General features: G+C 53.0%; 1 protein-coding gene across 1 annotated transcript; it reads left to right on the top strand.

Annotated features, from left to right (window-relative positions):
* Nucleotides 1–4,815: 4,815 nt before the first annotated feature.
* Nucleotides 4,816–16,515, top strand: SLC1A5 (solute carrier family 1 member 5). The gene is made up of 8 exons (XM_082607097.1): nt 4,816–6,017; nt 8,339–8,381; nt 8,824–8,871; nt 10,086–10,252; nt 12,115–12,348; nt 13,124–13,318; nt 13,462–13,596; nt 15,660–16,515. The coding sequence occupies exons 1-8, from the start codon at nt 5,449–5,451 to the stop codon at nt 15,892–15,894; spliced, it is 1,626 nt and encodes a 541-aa protein (XP_082463223.1). The 5' UTR covers nt 4,816–5,448; the 3' UTR covers nt 15,895–16,515.
* The last annotated feature ends 1,311 nt before the right edge of the window (nt 16,516–17,826 follow it).

Raw genomic sequence — 17,826 nt, 5'->3', positions numbered from 1 at the left:
GGGCACACAATAGGTACTCAGAAAAGGTTTGGTGAATGCATGAATGCAAATTTGAGAGGAGAGGCTTGTTCACAGGTCTGATGGAGAAGGCTGGAGCCCTGGAGTTTACTCAGTCCCTCCTGCTGTCAGACACTCGTTCTTCTCAGGGAGGGCAACGTTCACAATACCCTTTTCACAGGTGGCAAACTGAGGCCAGCAAGGGCCTTCTTGCTCTGTGGGGTTCAGATTCCCACCGCTCAGCCCAGCCTCCTCCTGGACCCTCTTACCTCCTTCCTGGAGTCTTTTTTTTTTTTTTTTCTGATGATGAAATCTGAATCTGGGTAGGAGGTCTGGCTGATTGGGAAGAAAGCTGGCTGAGACCAGTTGGTCTATTTCTCTCTCCAAGCCTGAGGAGGGCAGGGGGTGGGACATGCATGGCCAATCCTGAACCAAACCCTCAAACCTTGCCCTCTTGGCCCGGACCCACTCTGCACTTCCTGAAGGTTCTGGGATTCTAGGGTCCCCTGAGTCCTGGAGGCTTCTCCCTCCCTTTCCTCCCTGACACCCCTGTAGGTGGGCAGTGACTAGACTAAGCCCGGCCCACACCCCTGTCACCCAACTGGCAACATGGGCCACTTCTCCATCCCCGGGGGGCCCTGATTACCAGGAGGGGTGCCAGGAGCTTGCTGGCCCCCAGCCTGGCCACCAGCTGCCGGGTCCCAACTGGGGCCTCTCAGGCTCCTTTGCTCAGTGGTCCCTGGGGCCTGAACGTTCCTGCGGAGGAACACCAGCCTGTGAGCCTGTGGGAACTCAAGGAAGAGGACCTTTTTACTTTCACCCTTAGGTATAATGTTGATCTCAAAGGGTCATCACAGCTTAAAATACAATGAGGCTGTGATTTGCCAGGCACCAACCAAAGTGTTTTATACACATGAACTTGGTTCACCCTCCATGACCCTGGAGGCAGATGCTACCCTTTAACCCTATTTCACGGTCAAGCAAACTGAGGCTGGAGGATTGAGTGACTTGCCTGAGGTCATTCAGCTGCTAAGCCGTGAGACAAGAAGACAGTTTCAGGATGCCAGTGCTGAACTGCAAAGCCACAGATTTCCTTCCTGAAAGCTCCCATTCTGAGCAGTTTCTGTAAATTCTTGCAGAGATAATCAATGCATTTGAAACAGAGGTTGTTATATATAGTTTTTTCCCACAGGTGATAGGGTGCCCTGTCCTATATTCCCCCCCCACCCCGTACCTTGTCTTTACCTCCTTAGCAATATTTCTTAATTTCTTAATTAATTAATTAATTAATTTGGGGCTGCATTGGGTCTTCGTTGTTGCACTCGGGCTTTCTCCAGTTGCAGCGAGCTGGGGCCACTCTTCGCTGCGGTGCGCTGGCTTCCCATTGCAGTAGCCTCTCCCATTGCAGAGCACGGGCTCTAGGCGCGTGGGCTTCAGCAGCTGTGGCTCTCAGGCTCTAGAACGCAGGCCCAGTAGTTGTCAGTAGTTGTAGCACACGGGCTCAGTTGCTTCGCGGCATGTGGGAGCCTCCCGGACCAGGGCTCGAACCCATGTCCCTTACATTGGCAGGTGGATTCTTAACCACTGCGCCACCAGGGAAGTCCCTTAGCAATATTTCTTGACCACCTGATTTGGTACTGAAACCTGCCCTCCACCCATTTCCCCATCTGTCTCATTCTATTTGATGCCTCTCAGCATTCCGTTCACTAGATGTGGTTTGTTGAATGATTGAAGGAATGTAGTACTGAATAGACAAATGCCTGGCTAAAGAGTTTGGACTTTATCCCCAGGGAAGTCACTGGGGTTACTAGATTAGATCTGTGCTTTCGAACATTCCAGGCCCTTCTCAACTCTGAGGCTGTGCGTGTACTTGTCCCTTTACCTGGAATAATACTCTTTCCCTGGGCTCGGTCCAAACCCTCCCTATCCCAACTGGGATTCCTCCTTTTCCAGGAAGCCCTCCCAGTCCTGGTCAAGCATCCCTTCTGGGCTCCTTCATCCCAGCCCCACTCACTCTGGGTTGTCACTGTCTGAGGATGGGTCTGTCACCCGCTCTGGACTGTGCTTCCCCAGAGGATAGGGCCAGGACTGTCTTGATCGTTGCTGGGTCCCTGGCACCTCCCAACAGAGGGCCCAACGCTGATCAGAATAAACTATGGTCCCTTGAAGGAAATGTCCCTGCTTGGGGAGGAGCCAATTGCAGGGTAGCTGGCGTGTCAGATAAGGGTTGAGGATGCAGAGACACCTGAGGTCAAATCCCTGCCCAGGTTGCGGTTAGGCCACAACAAACCTCATTATCCTGTCTGCTTCCAAGTCACTAAAACAGGATTGATCGCAAAGATTAATGAAGATATGATAACGTTTTTTGTTTTTTTTTTTGTGGTACGCGGGCCTCTCACTGTTGTGGCCTCTCCCGTTGCAGAGCACAGGCTCCGGACACGCAGGCTCAGCGGCCATGGCTTACGGGCCCAGGCACTCCGCGGCATGTGGGATCTTCCCAGACTGGGGCACGAACCTGTGTCCCCTGCATCGGCAGGTGGACTCTCAACCACTGCGCCACCAGGGAAGCCCCCTGGGTTTTCATTTTTAATTTTTTTCTCACTGTGGAATCCCCAGAACCTTAAACAGCAGTTGGCCCTTAGTAAGGGCCCGAGGAATGTTTGTGGAGTGAATAGAGTGCTCAGGAATTGTCCCCTCGTGTTTTGATCGAGGGTCACCGTGTGCACCATCAAATTTACGCTCACACTGACTCTAGGACAAATGAAGAACCTGATGCTTAGCTGGTAAGTAGTGGCGCAAGGATTCGAACCAATGTCTGTGTGGCTTTAGTGTCCGTGTTCCCGGTGCCTAGCACAGAGCCGAGCACGTGGGAGTTTAACGTGAGCTTGTTGAATGAATATGACCTCAGACTTGGAGGGTGGAATGGGGAATGGGGGCTTTCTGAAGTAGGTGGCATGGAAGCTGGGAGAATTTGGGAGGGGAGAGTGTCCAGGAGACACAGGAAGGAGGTCTGCAAGGCCACTGGTGCCTGGGTGGTAGGTCCATCAGATCCTGGGCAAATTCTCAGCTTGTCTTGGCCCCTCAGATCCTGCACGGTGTCACCACAAGCTCTCAAAGCTCCTTCCCAAGCAGGTCTAGGGCTAGGGCTGGCAGTGACCAAGTGACAAATGCCCAGCAGTGTCTGGAGCTGGTTGGGGCCCAAACCATGTTCTTCAATAACAACGACAATAACGATAACAGTAGTGGTAGTTAACTTTATTAAGGGCTGACCTATACCCTGTCCAAATGCTTTGAACATGGGATCTCATTTGCTCTTCAGCACCCAAGGAGGTCTGAGCTACTATTATTCTTCCCATTTTACAGATGTGGAAATAGGCTCATAGAGGCAGTGACTTACCTAAGGCCCCACAGCTGCTTCAGAAGGAAGCCTCTGATGATCACTATCGATCTTCTTTGAGCAAGTGTGAACACCTGATATGTTATCAGAGAACAGGCCAGGTGGAGAAGGAATTAGGATTTCAATATTGCCAGGAGGAGTAGCCAATCACAGCTGATTCCCTCTAAGGTTAGGGCCTTGAGAGGCAGGCTTGCAACTCCCAGCCTCCCCAGGTGTGGCCTCAAGGTGAGTGACTTCCTCTTGCCATAAGCCCCAGTTTTGCCCATCTGGAGAATGGGTAGAATAGTGGGCCCAACCTCACCAAGCAGTTATGAACATTCCAGTGAAATCAGGCATATGCATTTGTCAAAAATCAGCAGATGTCACTTACGGTTTGTGCATTTTGTGAAAAAGAGGACTGCAGACAGGTAATTCCCTGGCGGTCCAGTGGTTAGGAGTCCGTGCTTTCACTGCCCAGGGCGTCGGTTCAATCCCTGGTCAGGGAACTAAGAAGACCACATAGAAATATTGAACTCTGATTAATAAATGCATACATACTGAAGTGTTTAGAGGGAAAGTGCGCTGGTATCTGCAACTTTGACATGCATCAAAAGGAGGTAAATGGGTGGATGGCTAGAGAGATAGATGAATGGATAGAAATTTTATATAGAAGTACCGTGAAATAATTGTAGACGCTAGGTGGTGGATATATGGATGTTCACTCTAAAATCCTTTAAACTTTTTTGTAGGTTTGAAATTTTTAATTAATTTTTAATTTTTAATAATTAAAAAAAGGAGAAAATATCTGGTGAAAGCAAAAGCATTAGCACAGTCATTAAACTGAATTATAATTTTTTAATGGATGAATTGCAAATTGCGTACCTAGGGGGAAGTGGATTACAATCCTAATATAATAACTGCCATTAATTGATACGTGTGGGGCTCTGAACTGAGAACTTTTATTTTGAAAATTATTAACATTATTAAGTAAATCACTCCATCTCATTTAACTCTTACACCGATCACGTGAGGGATCTGTATTTTACATTCGAGGAATTGACGAGAAGGGACAAAAGACCGGAATTTAGGGAGGAAGAGAAGTTTCAGGCTAAATTGATTTGCAGACCCGCGGATCACCTGGCACTTTCTAGAGACCCTCGCGCCAGGCACTTTTGTGGCTTAAAGGCCCCCAACACAATACCCTATCCTCCGGCAGGGAAAAGCCTCTTCCCAACGCCCCGCCCCCTTCGGACCCTCCACCCCCACCCACCCGGACCCCGCCCCTGAATGTAACCATTGTTTTTCTGCCTTCTATCGGGGTGACTTGGCCCTACTCCAGCCAAAGCCCCGCCCTGGAGGGCCCTGAACCCGACCGAGCCAATCGGCACCGGTGGGTTTGTCCCCGTTCTCTCAAGCCTCGCCCCGGGTTCTTAATCCCGGCAGCTTCCGCCAAGCAGTCTCAGAGCCACGCGGCGAGCCCGGGAGGTCCGGTCTCGGCTAACAGCTGATTCTTCCCGGGATCCCGGGCCACCGCCTTCGGCACCCAGGGGACCGGATCTTCCCGCCTGGACCCAAGAGCCTGGCCCCCCTCTTCCCGGAGCTCCGTCTTCCGGCCCCCAGACTCAGGCTCCCCAGCTCTCCGTTTCCAGGACCCAGGCACCCCAGGTCCCCGCCTCCCGGATCTGCGCCACCAGGACCTAGCCTCTTGAAGACCTCTGCCGCCTGGGCGCCTTCAGCCTTCCGGAGCCAAGGACCCTAGGTCCCAGCTTGAGAAACTCCCGTATTCCTAACCCCCAGGGTAAAGAACCCCAGGTGCTCCCACCTCCCAGCTTTCAGCGCCGGGCGCAAACGAAGAGCAGAGGAGCCCCAGCGCCCAGCCTGGGGAATCTCAAACACCCCAGCTTCTAAGAGACAAGGAACTTAAGCGCTGTGGACTTACAACTCCAAGGAACCCTCCAAAGTTCCAGCCTCCAGGCTCTGTTAACTCAACAAAGTTTTAAGGAACGAGAGCGTCCTGGGAAGGAGCCCCAAGCGCTCCCAGCTTCCAGGCTCTGAGGAACCCCGGGGCGTTCATCATGGTGGCCGATCCGCCTAAGGGAGACCCCAAGGGGTACGCGGCGGCGGAGCCCACCGCCAACGGTGTCTCGGCGTTGGTCCCCCTAGAGGACCTCGGCTCGGCAAAAGGCGGCTGTTGCGGCTCCGGGGACCAGGTGCGCCGCTGCCTTCGCGCCAACCTGCTGGTGCTGCTGACAGTGGTGGCAGTGGTGGCGGGAGTGGCTCTGGGGCTGGGGGTCTCGGGGGCCGGCGGCGCGCTAGCGCTGGGCCCAGCGCGCCTGGAGGCCTTTGCCTTCCCGGGCGAGCTGCTGCTGCGCCTGCTAAAGATGATTATCTTGCCGCTGGTGGTGTGCAGCCTGATCGGCGGCGCGGCCAGCCTGGACCCGAGCGCGCTCGGCCGCCTGGGCGCCTGGGCGCTGCTCTTTTTCCTGGTTACTACACTGCTAGCGTCGGCGCTCGGCGTGGGCTTGGCGCTCGCACTGCAGCCGGGCGCCGCCTTCGCCGCCATCAACGCCTCGGTCGGGGCCACGGGCTCCGTGGAAGAGGCCCCCAGCAAGGAGGTGCTCGATTCGTTCCTGGATCTTGTGAGGTCAGACCCCGCCCTCCCGGTGGGGAGGTTGGAGGAAGGGGGTGGGTGCTTCAGCCTCGTGGGGAGGGGACGCGTGTTAGGGTTGGCCGGAGTCGCCACGTGGACGGAAGGGGGGTTTTGGGTCCTCCGTGTCCGGGACATCCCCAGGGCCTCAGGAAAACAGGATGGGATAGTTGGGGGGGAGCTCTGGCCCCTTGAGGGTCAGGGTACAGAGGGTGAGAACAGGCTCCTGGAGGAGATTTCTAAACATGGGGGCCTGCGTACATAAGCGGGACCCCACAGGAGGGTGATAGGGGCGTGGAAGTCTTATAGAGGGAGAAGTGATGCTTTGCGGGGTTGAGGGGGACATAAGAGGGTCTCTGCTGTGAGGGGGGAGGATCCTGAGGGGAACTTGGAAGGGGATCTTTGGGTGGCCAAGGGCCCCAGGATGGGGCCAGTGTCTGGATAAAAGTTCTGGGAGCCCTGGGCAAGGGGCCCCTGCAGGACCTGAAGAGATCAGAATGACCCCCCACCAGGCCCTCTTCCCACGTGGTTCCCCACACCACGTGTCCCCCAGACAAAGCCAGGTCCTTTTTTCGGCCTCTTTTCCCCACCCAGTTCAGCTGGGCAGGACCCTGGCTTCCCCTTTTTATGTTCCTGGTAGGTAAGTCCCGCCACCTCCACAAACTTTCCATCCCATTTCCTACTCTGTCTGGTACCCGGCCGCCCTCCCCTCCCACTAGGCTGCCCAGAAAGGGAGCAGATTCTTTTCTTTTGGGCTTCTGCTCCCCTGCCCTCAAGAATGGCTCTCTCCCCCCTTTTAAGGAGGGCAGGCTGCTGGATCCACATGGCCTTGCCTTTGAGGCCTGCTGATTCAGTGTCTCCAGGTTGGTTGGGGACTTCCTGGAAGTGGGGGAAGGAAATGATGAGTCACGGAACAGGGTTCCCCTCAGTCTCTTGGGGCATCAGTGCAGGCCGATATTGGGGGGAGGCTTGGTGTCCAGAAATTACAGCGGGTGGGCACCTCCTGGCTGGGGGAGATTAGCTGTGTCCTGACCCAGCCCTGGCTGGCCTGGGTGGGTACAGGCCGACCTGCAGACGGGCACACCCACTTGAAGTTTGTTTATGTGTTCAAGCTTCCCCGTCGTGCCCAAATCCATGTAGCTCATTTGGCCAGCCACTCGGCGACTTAGCTGGAACATCTCAGAGCCACCCAACTTTATAAGCCACTGACACACAACTGGACACGGGCACGCAGACGCTCACTGATGCCGCTGACCGCACCAACATGTGTAACACTGCCTAAACACAGCTCAGGAGCACATGCACACTCACATACGTGCCTACAGGGCCATACGCGAACAGGGTCACACGTATCTGAACACTAACCTGCACCACCCAACCGGATACCAACACCCGATAAACGACCAACCACCACCACCAGCTGCGCACCCACGTCTTTGTGAGAAGGAGGATCCGAGGTTGCCGAGCGGTTCGGACTGTGGCACCAGCTGGCCGGTTTCAAATCCCAGTTTTGCCACTTCCTAACGGCAAGTTTCTTCACCTGTCAGTGCCTCAGCTTCCTTTTCTGTGAAATGGGGGTAATAATGCAGGGTCCTGAGGGCTGTCAGGAGAATTAAATGAGTTGATTTATATAAAGCACTTAGTACAGCGCCCGCCCGTAGTCACCTTGGCTGTTATTTTTGTCTTGCCCTGAGGCACACGGGGCCACTGTCCGACTCCCTCTCATGCTCAGTGGGGTTTAATGCACGCTGCTGCACACTTAGTCACACCCAGACATCCTCGCATGAGAGTGGCTGCATAAACACAAAGGCGCATTCACAACAACACAGTCAATCCTTGTCACTTTCTCACCACCTCTTCCCTAACACACCCAGATCTTCCCCACAGCCTGCAACCCACCAGGCAGCCCCCAGGGCCAGCCCTTTCCTCAGCCCTCCCAGGCCTCCAGGAGGAAGTGGCTGATGCAAGATGTCCAGAGTATTGAGGGTGCTGAGTGTGGGATGGAGCCAGGCCCCGTAACCCTGCCCCAGCCTGCCTTGGGAAGCTGGCATTCCTCACCCTCAATCCACATTCCCTCTGGGCTAGAACACCAGCCTCCTGGGTCCCAGGGTTCCAACTGAGACTCTGCACACCCTGGAAAGATGTGCAGGCCCAGGTCCATCTCTGCCTGGCTGAACCTGGCTGAGGCATGGGTGAGGACCACATTTGGGTACAGATGGGGCCTCCAAGGTTCCCCTCACCCCAAGAGGCCAACCCAGCCCCCCTGACCTCCTCCTGTGGTATCTAATACTCCCCCCCCACCATGTTTATCTCTGCAGAAATATCTTCCCCTCCAACCTGGTGTCCGCAGCCTTCCGCTCAGTGAGTCCTCTGGGGTGTCCCTCAGGGTTGGGGGGTGGGCAGGGAGGGAGACAGCCAGTTCCAGCCCCTTGGTGCCTGATTTTGGGTGGTGCCTGGAAAAACGAACGTGCCCACATATTTACAGGCCATATTGCAGGGCTCCTGGCTGATTTCTGAATGAAACCCATCCACGCCCCTCATGAGAATATGGGTTCTGAGCCTCCTCTGGGTTCGAATTCTTGCTGTGTGACCCTGAGCAAGTGCCTTTACCTCTCTGAGCCTCACTTTACACCTCTGGAAAATGGGGGTATGAATAGTCTTACTGCAGCAGGGTTGCTGGTGGGATGGAATGAGATCACGTTTAAGGGAAGCTTAGGGCGGGCTTTGAGTATTGTCAGTGCCAGGATGGGGTGGGGGAGCCTCGATGACAATTGATGCTGACTCTCCCCAACCCCACCTGCAGTACGCTACCTCCTATGAGGAGAGATTGTTCAACGGAACCCAGGTGAAGGTAAGAGCTGGGAAGGTGGTGGGGGGCCCTGCACCTTGGTTTTTCCATTTTGTTCTTACCCTGGTCTCGTCTGCTCTCTGGGTCTTCTTTTTTATTTATTATTTTTATTTTTGGCTGTGTTGGGTCTTCGTTGCTGCGCTCTCTAGTTGCGGCGAGTGGGGGCTACTCTGTGTTGCGGTATGCAGGTTTCTCATTGTGGTGGCTTCTCTTCTTGCGGAGCACGGGCTCTAGGTGCGTGGACTTCAGTAGTTGTGGCACGCGGGCTCAGTAGTTGTGGCTCGCGGGCTCTAGAGCACAGGCTCAGTAGTTGTGGCGCACGGGCTTAGTTGCTCTGCGGCACGTGGGATCTTCCCGGACCAGGGCTCGAACCCGTGTCCCTTGCACTGGCAGGCGATTCTGAACCACTGTGCCACCAGGGAAGTCCCCTGGGTCCTCTAACATTTGGGCGCAATCTGTTTTAAACTCTCCGAAGCCCCTCCCCAATTTCTGTCTTTTCTGCCTTTCTGGACTCTCCATTGTGCCCTCTCTTCTCCGTCCACACAGCCACACTCAGGTCCAGGCCCCTCTTCTCCCCTCCCTTCCCACCCCCTCCCACCCACCTTCAGCCTGGCAGCTGGAGTATTCTTTCCAGAGCACAAACCTGACCCAGCCTCTCTCCTGCCTAAAGCCCTGTCATATTCCCTAGTGCCCTCAGAAGAAAGCCTAGGCTCCTCGCCATAGTCCCCGGGGCCCCTGTGAGGTCCTGCCCCTGCCCATCCACCCACGCAGCCTCATCCTGTGACTCTGCCTGGTCCATTCTGCTCCAGCCACAGTGAATTTCTTTCTGTTCTTTGAATGCCTAAGTTAGAGTCATTTCAAGGTTGTTGCATATTGTTAACTCTCTCTAGAAGAGGTAACAATACCCCTCCCCTCCTTTTACCTTGTTCACCCCTGGTCTCCGGGTCGTAGCCCCTTCCTCCAGGAAGCCCTCCCTGATTCCCCTCCTCCAAGCTTGGCAGCACAACCTTCCTTGGTTCCCATACTCCCCTGGGTTCCCCCGTCCCAGCCCTGTCCACTCTGAGTGGTCCCTGGACCTGGACTCTGAGCCTTGGGAGGATGGGGCCCGGGGAATGGTCCTGTCTCTGCTGGGTCCCAGCAGTGCGCAGGACAGGCCCTCAGTCACTGTGCAGGTTGACTGAATGGCCCCTCCCATCCCCATGTGTTCTTGCCCAAAGGTGCCTGTGGGGGGTGAGGTGGAGGGTATGAACATCCTGGGCCTGGTGGTGTTTGCCATCATCTTTGGCGTGGCCCTGCGGAAGCTGGGGCCTGAGGGAGAGCTGCTCATCCGCTTCTTCAACTCCTTCAATGATGCCACCATGGTGCTGGTCTCCTGGATCATGTGGTAAGTGGTGGGAGAGGGGCTGGTGAGGCGGGGTGGGGCAATCCTCTGTCTGCTCCTTCGAACCAGACGGCCTAGATTCAAATCCAGCATCGACTATTCCCTGGCTATGTGACTTCAGGCAAGTGACTTACTCTCTCTGTGCCTCAGTTTCCTCATCTATAAGGTGAGGACAGTGCTGTATGCCGTGAGAGCTAATACTGATCCTGGAACCTTCTTGATCCTATTGGAAGGTGACAAAAAGACCTCTGAGCTGTGGCCGCAGCCTGGCTAATGCATCTCAGTTTCTGAGATTTCACTGTCATCAAATGTTTACCTTTGGATCAATAATGGAAAATAGTGCCTGCTTTATAGGGTTATAATTAAGATGACATGAGTGACTGAGGTGTAAGTAAAGCACTTAGAAAGAGTTTTAAATGTCTAGCACCTACTGAGCATTCAGTTAATGTCAGCTACGATTATCACCATTATGCATGAGCTTTTGTTAAATGGCCTCAGATAATGAGGGAAAAAAACATGTGCAGAGGCCTTCAGCTTCACCCTTGCTACCTCCCCTGTCTCATCTCCACATGGTGTCACACTGATTCTCAGGACCCACCCTGGGTCAGAAGGTCAGAAATCAGGAGGTGAGGTAATCAGGGTTAGGGCTGCTGCATTTTTACCAAATCTCCCCCCACCCCAACCCTGATTCCAGGGTAGCTGACATCTAAGAAGCTGCTGTGTGGAACTCATAGAAACACTTGGTGTATGGCTAAGAGCAGGCTCTGAAGCTGGGCAGCCTGAGTTCCTATCCCGGCGCTACTACTTCCCAGCTGTGTGCCCTACGACAAGTTACTTATCCCGCCGTGCCTCAGTTTCCCCATCTGGAAAACGGCGTTGATAGTACCAGGCACGAGTTAATACATGTAAAATTCTTGGGACAGTGCCTGACCTACAGCGTGCCTACAGTAAACAAGCTTAGCTAATATTTGTCAAGTACTTGTTTAATTTCTGGGCACATCTGACTGGCTAGAACTTGGGCATTTGGCCAAACCTAGGTGCACAGGTGGCTGGGAAATGGTGCTTTTCTTCTGTAACTAAAGAGGAGAAGGGGTTTGGAGACAAGTAGCCATAGCGATCAGGCAATCAGGGAAGTGATCTTGGGAGCCCTCCTGGCTAGGAGACACATGCAACCCCTGGGATCTTCCGTCCAGGAGAGGGTGATAATAAATCCCAGCGGAAGTCTATAGACTTCACTTATCGTGTACAAAAAGCTTTCAACTCATTTCAACTGGCATCTCATTTCATCCTCCCAAGATTCCTATGAGGTTGGTAGCATTCTGGCCCCTGTTTTACAGACCTATTTGATTTTAATTCAATGATAGCAGCAAGAGACGAAAAATAGGAGCTCCCTTGTGGGGTTGTGGTGAAGATTCAATCCCGTTCAAGGGCTCGGTACATCATAAACGCTTCATACCTGGGAGTTGTCATTAAGACGTGAACCACGGTTTTTATTTTTCATGGTGAGAGAGTGTATTGGTTTATGTCATATTAGCTGCTGTAACAAACAAACCCAGAATATGTAAATGATATGCACGGCGGGTGTTTCTTTCCTGGTCATGTGTTAAGTCCACATCTGGTGGGTGACTCTACTCCAAGTGGTTGATGGAACCACCCAAGCTTCTTTTATCTCCCAACGGCACTGTGTTCAATGGGAGAGATTGGAGGATGGCAGGGGAGGTGCCCGAACCTCAGCCCACATTGCTGTGGGCACTTCCTGACTTTGATGGAGGCTGAGAAATGCGGTCAGGCCATGTGCCCAGCACAATGCCTGGCCCTGGGTGGGCACATGGTCAGAGGTGGCAAGCTGTCTCCTGGGTAATTAGGTATGCCCCTGTGGGCATCTTGTTCCTGGTGGCCGGCAAGATCGTGGAGATGGAGGACGTGGGGATGCTCTTCGCCAGTCTCGGCAAATACATCCTGTGCTGCCTGCTTGGCCACGCCATCCATGGGCTCCTGGTGCTGCCTTTCATCTACTTCTTCTTCACCCGCAAGAACCCCTACCGGTTCCTGTGGGGCATCATGACGCCGCTGGCCACTGCCTTCGGGACTTCCTCCAGGTGTGACCTTGGGGCAGACCAAGGCAGGGGTTTTAAGCTTAAGGGGCCTGGAGCAGGCATCAGATGTCTAAAGACCCCTGAAATTTTGTCTAGGGACATGGGATCTGGGTACAGGGAACCCCCACCCCCATTAGGAAACTACTGCCTTGGAGATTTATTCCTCCCTTCCTGAGAACCCCTCCCCACCCCAAGGCCTGGCCTTGGGGGACTCTAGTGCTTTACCATGGATCCAACCTCTAAAAGCTCCTTCCACCTCTCCTGAGTAGTTTGTCCGTCACTGCTGGCCCGGTCCCCTCAGGATCCAACCCTCCCTATAGCAGCATCCCCAAGAGATAGTAATTCTTAGTCGAGGTCTGTTATTGGTAGAGATGGGGAAGGGGTGTGAGTCAGTGAGCGCTCAGACATTCTAGAATTTAGTTATGAATTTTTATGTGTATTTTAAGGGGTAGCCGTTGGTAATCTCCCAGGGGTCCAAGATTCCCTATATTTTGGAATGCTTCCATTCTGTGGGATCCCTAGTGCCTTCGGGCTCTGAGAAGAGAAGGGCATGGCGAGCCGGGGAGGGCTAAGGGGTGTGGGTGGAGGCTCGGGGTCGTGGGAAGCAGAGGTCTAGGCTGGTGGGCAGAGCTTGCGCCTGAGATTAGGTGCTGTGTGGGCGGGGCCTGGTCCAGGGGATGGTCAGGGGAGGTAGGTGGGGCGTGGCTTGAGCAGTGGGCGGGGCCCGTCGGTCTGGCCGGGTGAGCTCGCGCTAACTCAGATCTGCGGTCCCTGGTAGCTCCGCCACGCTGCCGCTGATGATGAAGTGCGTGGAGGAGAAGAACGGCGTGGCCAAGCACATCAGCCGCTTCATTCTGCCCATCGGTGCCACTGTCAACATGGACGGTGCCGCGCTCTTCCAGTGTGTGGCTGCAGTGTTTATTGCACAGCTCAATCAGCGATCCTTGGACTTCGTGAAGATTATCACTATCCTGTGAGTGCGGGGGTGCTGCGGCTAGGACCCTCAAGGCACCTGACCCCTCCCTTGAGAATGGACACGAGATGGGAGGAGCAGCCCCACCCCCACAGCTTCTCCCATTACCGAGCGGCCTCTCCCTGACCTCTCTCCTCCCCCAGGGTCACCGCCACAGCATCCAGTGTGGGCGCCGCGGGCATCCCCGCCGGAGGTGTCCTCACTCTGGCCATCATCCTCGAGGCGGTCAGCCTGCCGGTTCACGACATCTCCTTGATCTTGGCTGTGGACTGGCTAGTGTGAGTGTGGTTCGGGGGTTCGGGGGGCTCAGGGGTACTCCTGAGAAAGGGGATGAGCAAGAGGGTCATTGAGAGCCTCTGAGCAGAAGAGAGGAAGGAAGGGGTTCTAGAAGAAAGGGGAGGGGACCTCACCTTGAGTGTTCCAATCAGAGGGAAGAAAGGGATCTTTGGGGTTCCAAGAGGAACCCCAGAAAGGTAGCATGTCCCAGTGGTTAATAGAGCAGACTCTTAGACCAGGCTCCCAGAGCCACTGTTGCTAGCTATAATGACCTTGGGCAAGTACTTAATCTCCCTGTGTCTCAGTTTCTCCATCTGTAAAATGGAGAGAATAGTTTCTCCTGGAGGATTAGATGACTTAATACACACAGCTTTCTTAGAACAACTACTTAGAACAGTAAGTAGAAAATGCTACGTAATTGTTAGCTATCATGATTAAGCTGTTAAGAGTGTAAAAGATTAGAAGACAGTCTGGCTTCAAAAGTTAAATAGAGAGTTACCATGTGTCTTAGCGATACCACTCCTAGGTTTAAACCCAAGAGAATTGAAAACATGTCCACAAAAACTTGTACGTGAATGTTCACAGCAGCACTTTTTTTTTTAATTCAACACCTTTTTAAAAAAAATTAATTAATTATTTGGCTGAGTCAGGTCTTAGTTGTGGCAGGTGGGCTCTCCAATGGTGCATGGGTTCTAGAGCACAGGCTCAGTAGTTGCGGCACATGGGCTTAGTTGCCCCGAGGCATGTGGAATCTTAGTTCCCCGACCAGGCATCGAACCTGCGTCCCCTGCATTGGAAGGCAGAGTCTTAACCACTGGACCACCAGGGATATTCCCCATAACAGCACTATTCCTAATAATGAACAGGTGGAAACAACCCAAATACCTATCAATTGATGAATGGATAAACAAAGTGTCATATGTCCACACAATGGAATATTATTCAGCAATAAAATGGAATGAAGCAGTGATGCAAACGTACATACTACAACCTATGACCCTTGAAAATATTATGCTAAGTGAAAGAAGCCGGACAAAAAGGACCACATTGTATATGACTCCATTTATATGAACTGTTCAGAATAGGCAAATCTATAGACAGAAAGTAGATTAGTGGTTGCCTAGGGCTGGGGGATGGGAGGAAATGGGGGATAACTGCTTAATGGGTACGAGGGTTTCTTTCTGGAGTGATGAAAATATTCTGGAATTAAATACTGGTGATTGTTGCACAACCCTGAATAAATTAAAAACCACTGGGTTGTATTCTTTTAAAGGGTGAATTTTATGGTATGTGAATTGTATCTCAATTTTTTTTTTTTTTTTTTTTTTTTTTGCATTACGCGGGCCTTTCACTGTTGTGGCCTCTCCCGTTGCGGAGCACAGGCTCTGGACGCGCAGGGCCAGCGGCCATGGCTCACGGGCCCAGCCGCTCCGCGGCATGTGGGATCCTCCCGGACAGGGGCACGAACCCGCGTCCCCTGCATCGGCAGGTGGACTCTCAACCACTGCGCCACCAGGGAAGCCCTATCTCAATTTTTTTAAATGGCACACACACCCACACAAAAACTATATAAAGAGGAAGGAAAAAGATCTTGAGGATTCTAGGGAGGAGAAGGGCCTGAGGGAGAACTTAGTATTTCAGAAGAAAGAGGCATTGATGGATCTTCTGGGGCCCCAAGGAAAGGGAGGCATGATTTCTTGAGGTTCCAGAAGGAACAAATCTTGTATTTGATTGGAAGAAGGATCTTTGGGGATCCAGGGAGGAGGGAGGAGATCTTTGGGGTCCTAAGGCAGAGAGAAAGCCTGATGGGACACTTGGGCTTCTAGGGGAAGGAAGGTGGGTAGGAGGCTTCTGGGGTTCTAGAGGAAAAGATATTTAAGGTTCTAGAGGAAGGGATATTTGAGATCCTGGGAGGATGGAGGGATGAGCTCCTAAGAGGCGTAGAACAGGGTTCTGTGAAGGAGGCCATGGTGGGGACTTGAAGGTACCAGGCAGGGAGAGGGGAGAGAGTTGGGCCCTGACCCTTCCCCTCCCCCTCACTTCCCCCTCACTGTTCCCCCTTCAGCGACCGGTCCTGTACTGTCCTCAACGTGGAAGGTGACGCCTTTGGGGCAGGACTCCTCCAAAATTACGTGGATCGCACAGAGTCCCGCAGTTCAGTGCCCGAGCTGATCCATGTGAAGAGTGAGGCCCCCTTGGCTGGGCTGCCGGTCCCCACTGAGGAAGGGAACCCTCTCCTCAAACGCTGTCCAGGACCTGCTGGGGACGCTGACACCTGTGAGAAGGAATCAGTCATGTAAATCCCAGTAGGGACCTTCCCTGCCCCATTGGGGGGGTGCTTTGGACATTGGGATCATGCAGCATGGATGAACGGACTAACAGGGCCTCTTGGAGAGTCCCGCCCACACAGTCGGGGAGCCACAGGCCTCAGCTTCCCTCCCTGCCATGAGATCTGGGAGGCCTCACTGCTGGGGTATATGCGTTTGCTTGTGTGTGTGTGTGACTGTCTGTCCCCAAATCTCCCCAGTCCTCAACTCCTGTCCCCACCCAAGGCTAGAAAACAGTAAGATGGAGAAGTAGCGGCCTCCACACCCCATCCTGGGAGCCTGCATGGCCTCGTGTCTCAGGACACAGGGCACCATGGGAAATTCTTCTCTCTTGGAGCAAAAGGATGTTCTGACAGGTTGCTGGCTCCTTTGATGGTTATTTTGGTGGCTGTAGCTCTCGGGGGCGGGCGTGCGTGCGTGCGTGTGTGTGTGTGTGTGTGTGTCTTCTGTGACTCTCCACAGTACAATCCCACCTTGTCCCCAGGCCCTCTGTTCCCTTCACAGTAACAGAAACACTCCCAGGAGCCCTGAGGGGAGTTACTGCTGTTACTCCAGAGGATGTTTTTCAGCAATAAAATTGTCAAGTATATCTAATCAGATGTTTTCAAGAATTTGACTAAAAGTGCTAGCCACACAGAAAACAACAAACAACAACAAAATGATAAATTGGACTTCATTGAAATAAAATATCTGTTCATCAAAAAACACGCAGCCAAAAAATAAAAATATATATATACACACACAACACTGTTGGAAACCACAGTGAGATACCACTACACACACTTACTGGCATGGCAACACACAAAAGCAATACCAAGTGCTGATAATGTGGAACTGGACAGAGCCCATGCATTGCTGGTGGGAATGCAAAATGGTCCAGTCACTTTGGAAAATCACTGGGCAGTTGCTTATAAAAACTGGGCACTTTAGGGCTTCCCTGGTGGCGCAGTGGTTGAGAGTCCGCCTGCCGATGCAGGGGACATGGGTTCGTGCCCTGGTCCGGGAAGATCCCACACGCCGTGGGGCGGCTGGGTCCGTGAGCCATGGCCGCTGAGCCTGCGCGTCCAGAGCCTGTGCTCCACAACGGGAGAGGCCGCAACAGTGAGAGGCCCGCATACTGCAAAAAAACAAAACAAACAAACAAAAAAAACCCTGGGCACTTTAATATCAAAGTGTATTTTAAAATATCTACTTACCATGGGGCTCATGAGTCCCACCCCTGGGTATTTGCCCAAGAGAAATGAAAGCTCCTATTCACACAAAAGCTGGTACACAAATGTTATAGGTGCTCTCTGTAATTGCCAAAATTTAGAAACAAATCAATTGGATTAGCTGGTACAATCATCATTCGATGGAAGCCTGCTGGGCACAAAAATTATTGATACACTCAACACGATGCATCTCACAGATAACGTTTTGTTTTGTTTTGCGGTACGCTGGCCTCTCACTGTTGTGGCCTCTCCCGTTGCGGAGCACAGGCTCTGGACGCGCAGGCTCAGCGGCCATGGCTCACGGGCCCAGCCGCTCCACGGCGTGTGGGATCTTCCCGGACCAGGGCACGAACCCGTGTCCCCTGCATCGTCAGGCGGACTCTCAGCCACTGCGCCACCAGGGAAGCCCTGTCCTATATCTTGATATGACTGATGCTTACACAGATGTAAACGTTTGGAAAAATAAACTAACCAGTACACTTAAGATGTGTGCATTATGTACCCTAGGTATGTTAGCTTCCAGTTAAAAATTTTGTACCACCTGTGGTCAATTCATTTCCGACTATAACCACCTCCATAGGAATGCAGTTACCCCTTGATAACTCCCACTATCCTAATAGTCCCAATAATGACTTGCTCTTTTTTTTGTTTGTTTTAAACCCCTAATTTGCTGTTTGAATCAAAAACCTGTTCT

Source organism: Mesoplodon mirus (genome assembly GCF_964341445.2).
Source record: "Mesoplodon mirus genome assembly, chromosome: 19".
NCBI classification, from domain to species: Eukaryota; Metazoa; Chordata; class Mammalia; order Artiodactyla; family Ziphiidae; genus Mesoplodon; species Mesoplodon mirus.
The sequence above is the reverse complement of the archived record's forward strand: the minus strand, read 5'-3'. Positions and strand labels throughout refer to the sequence as shown.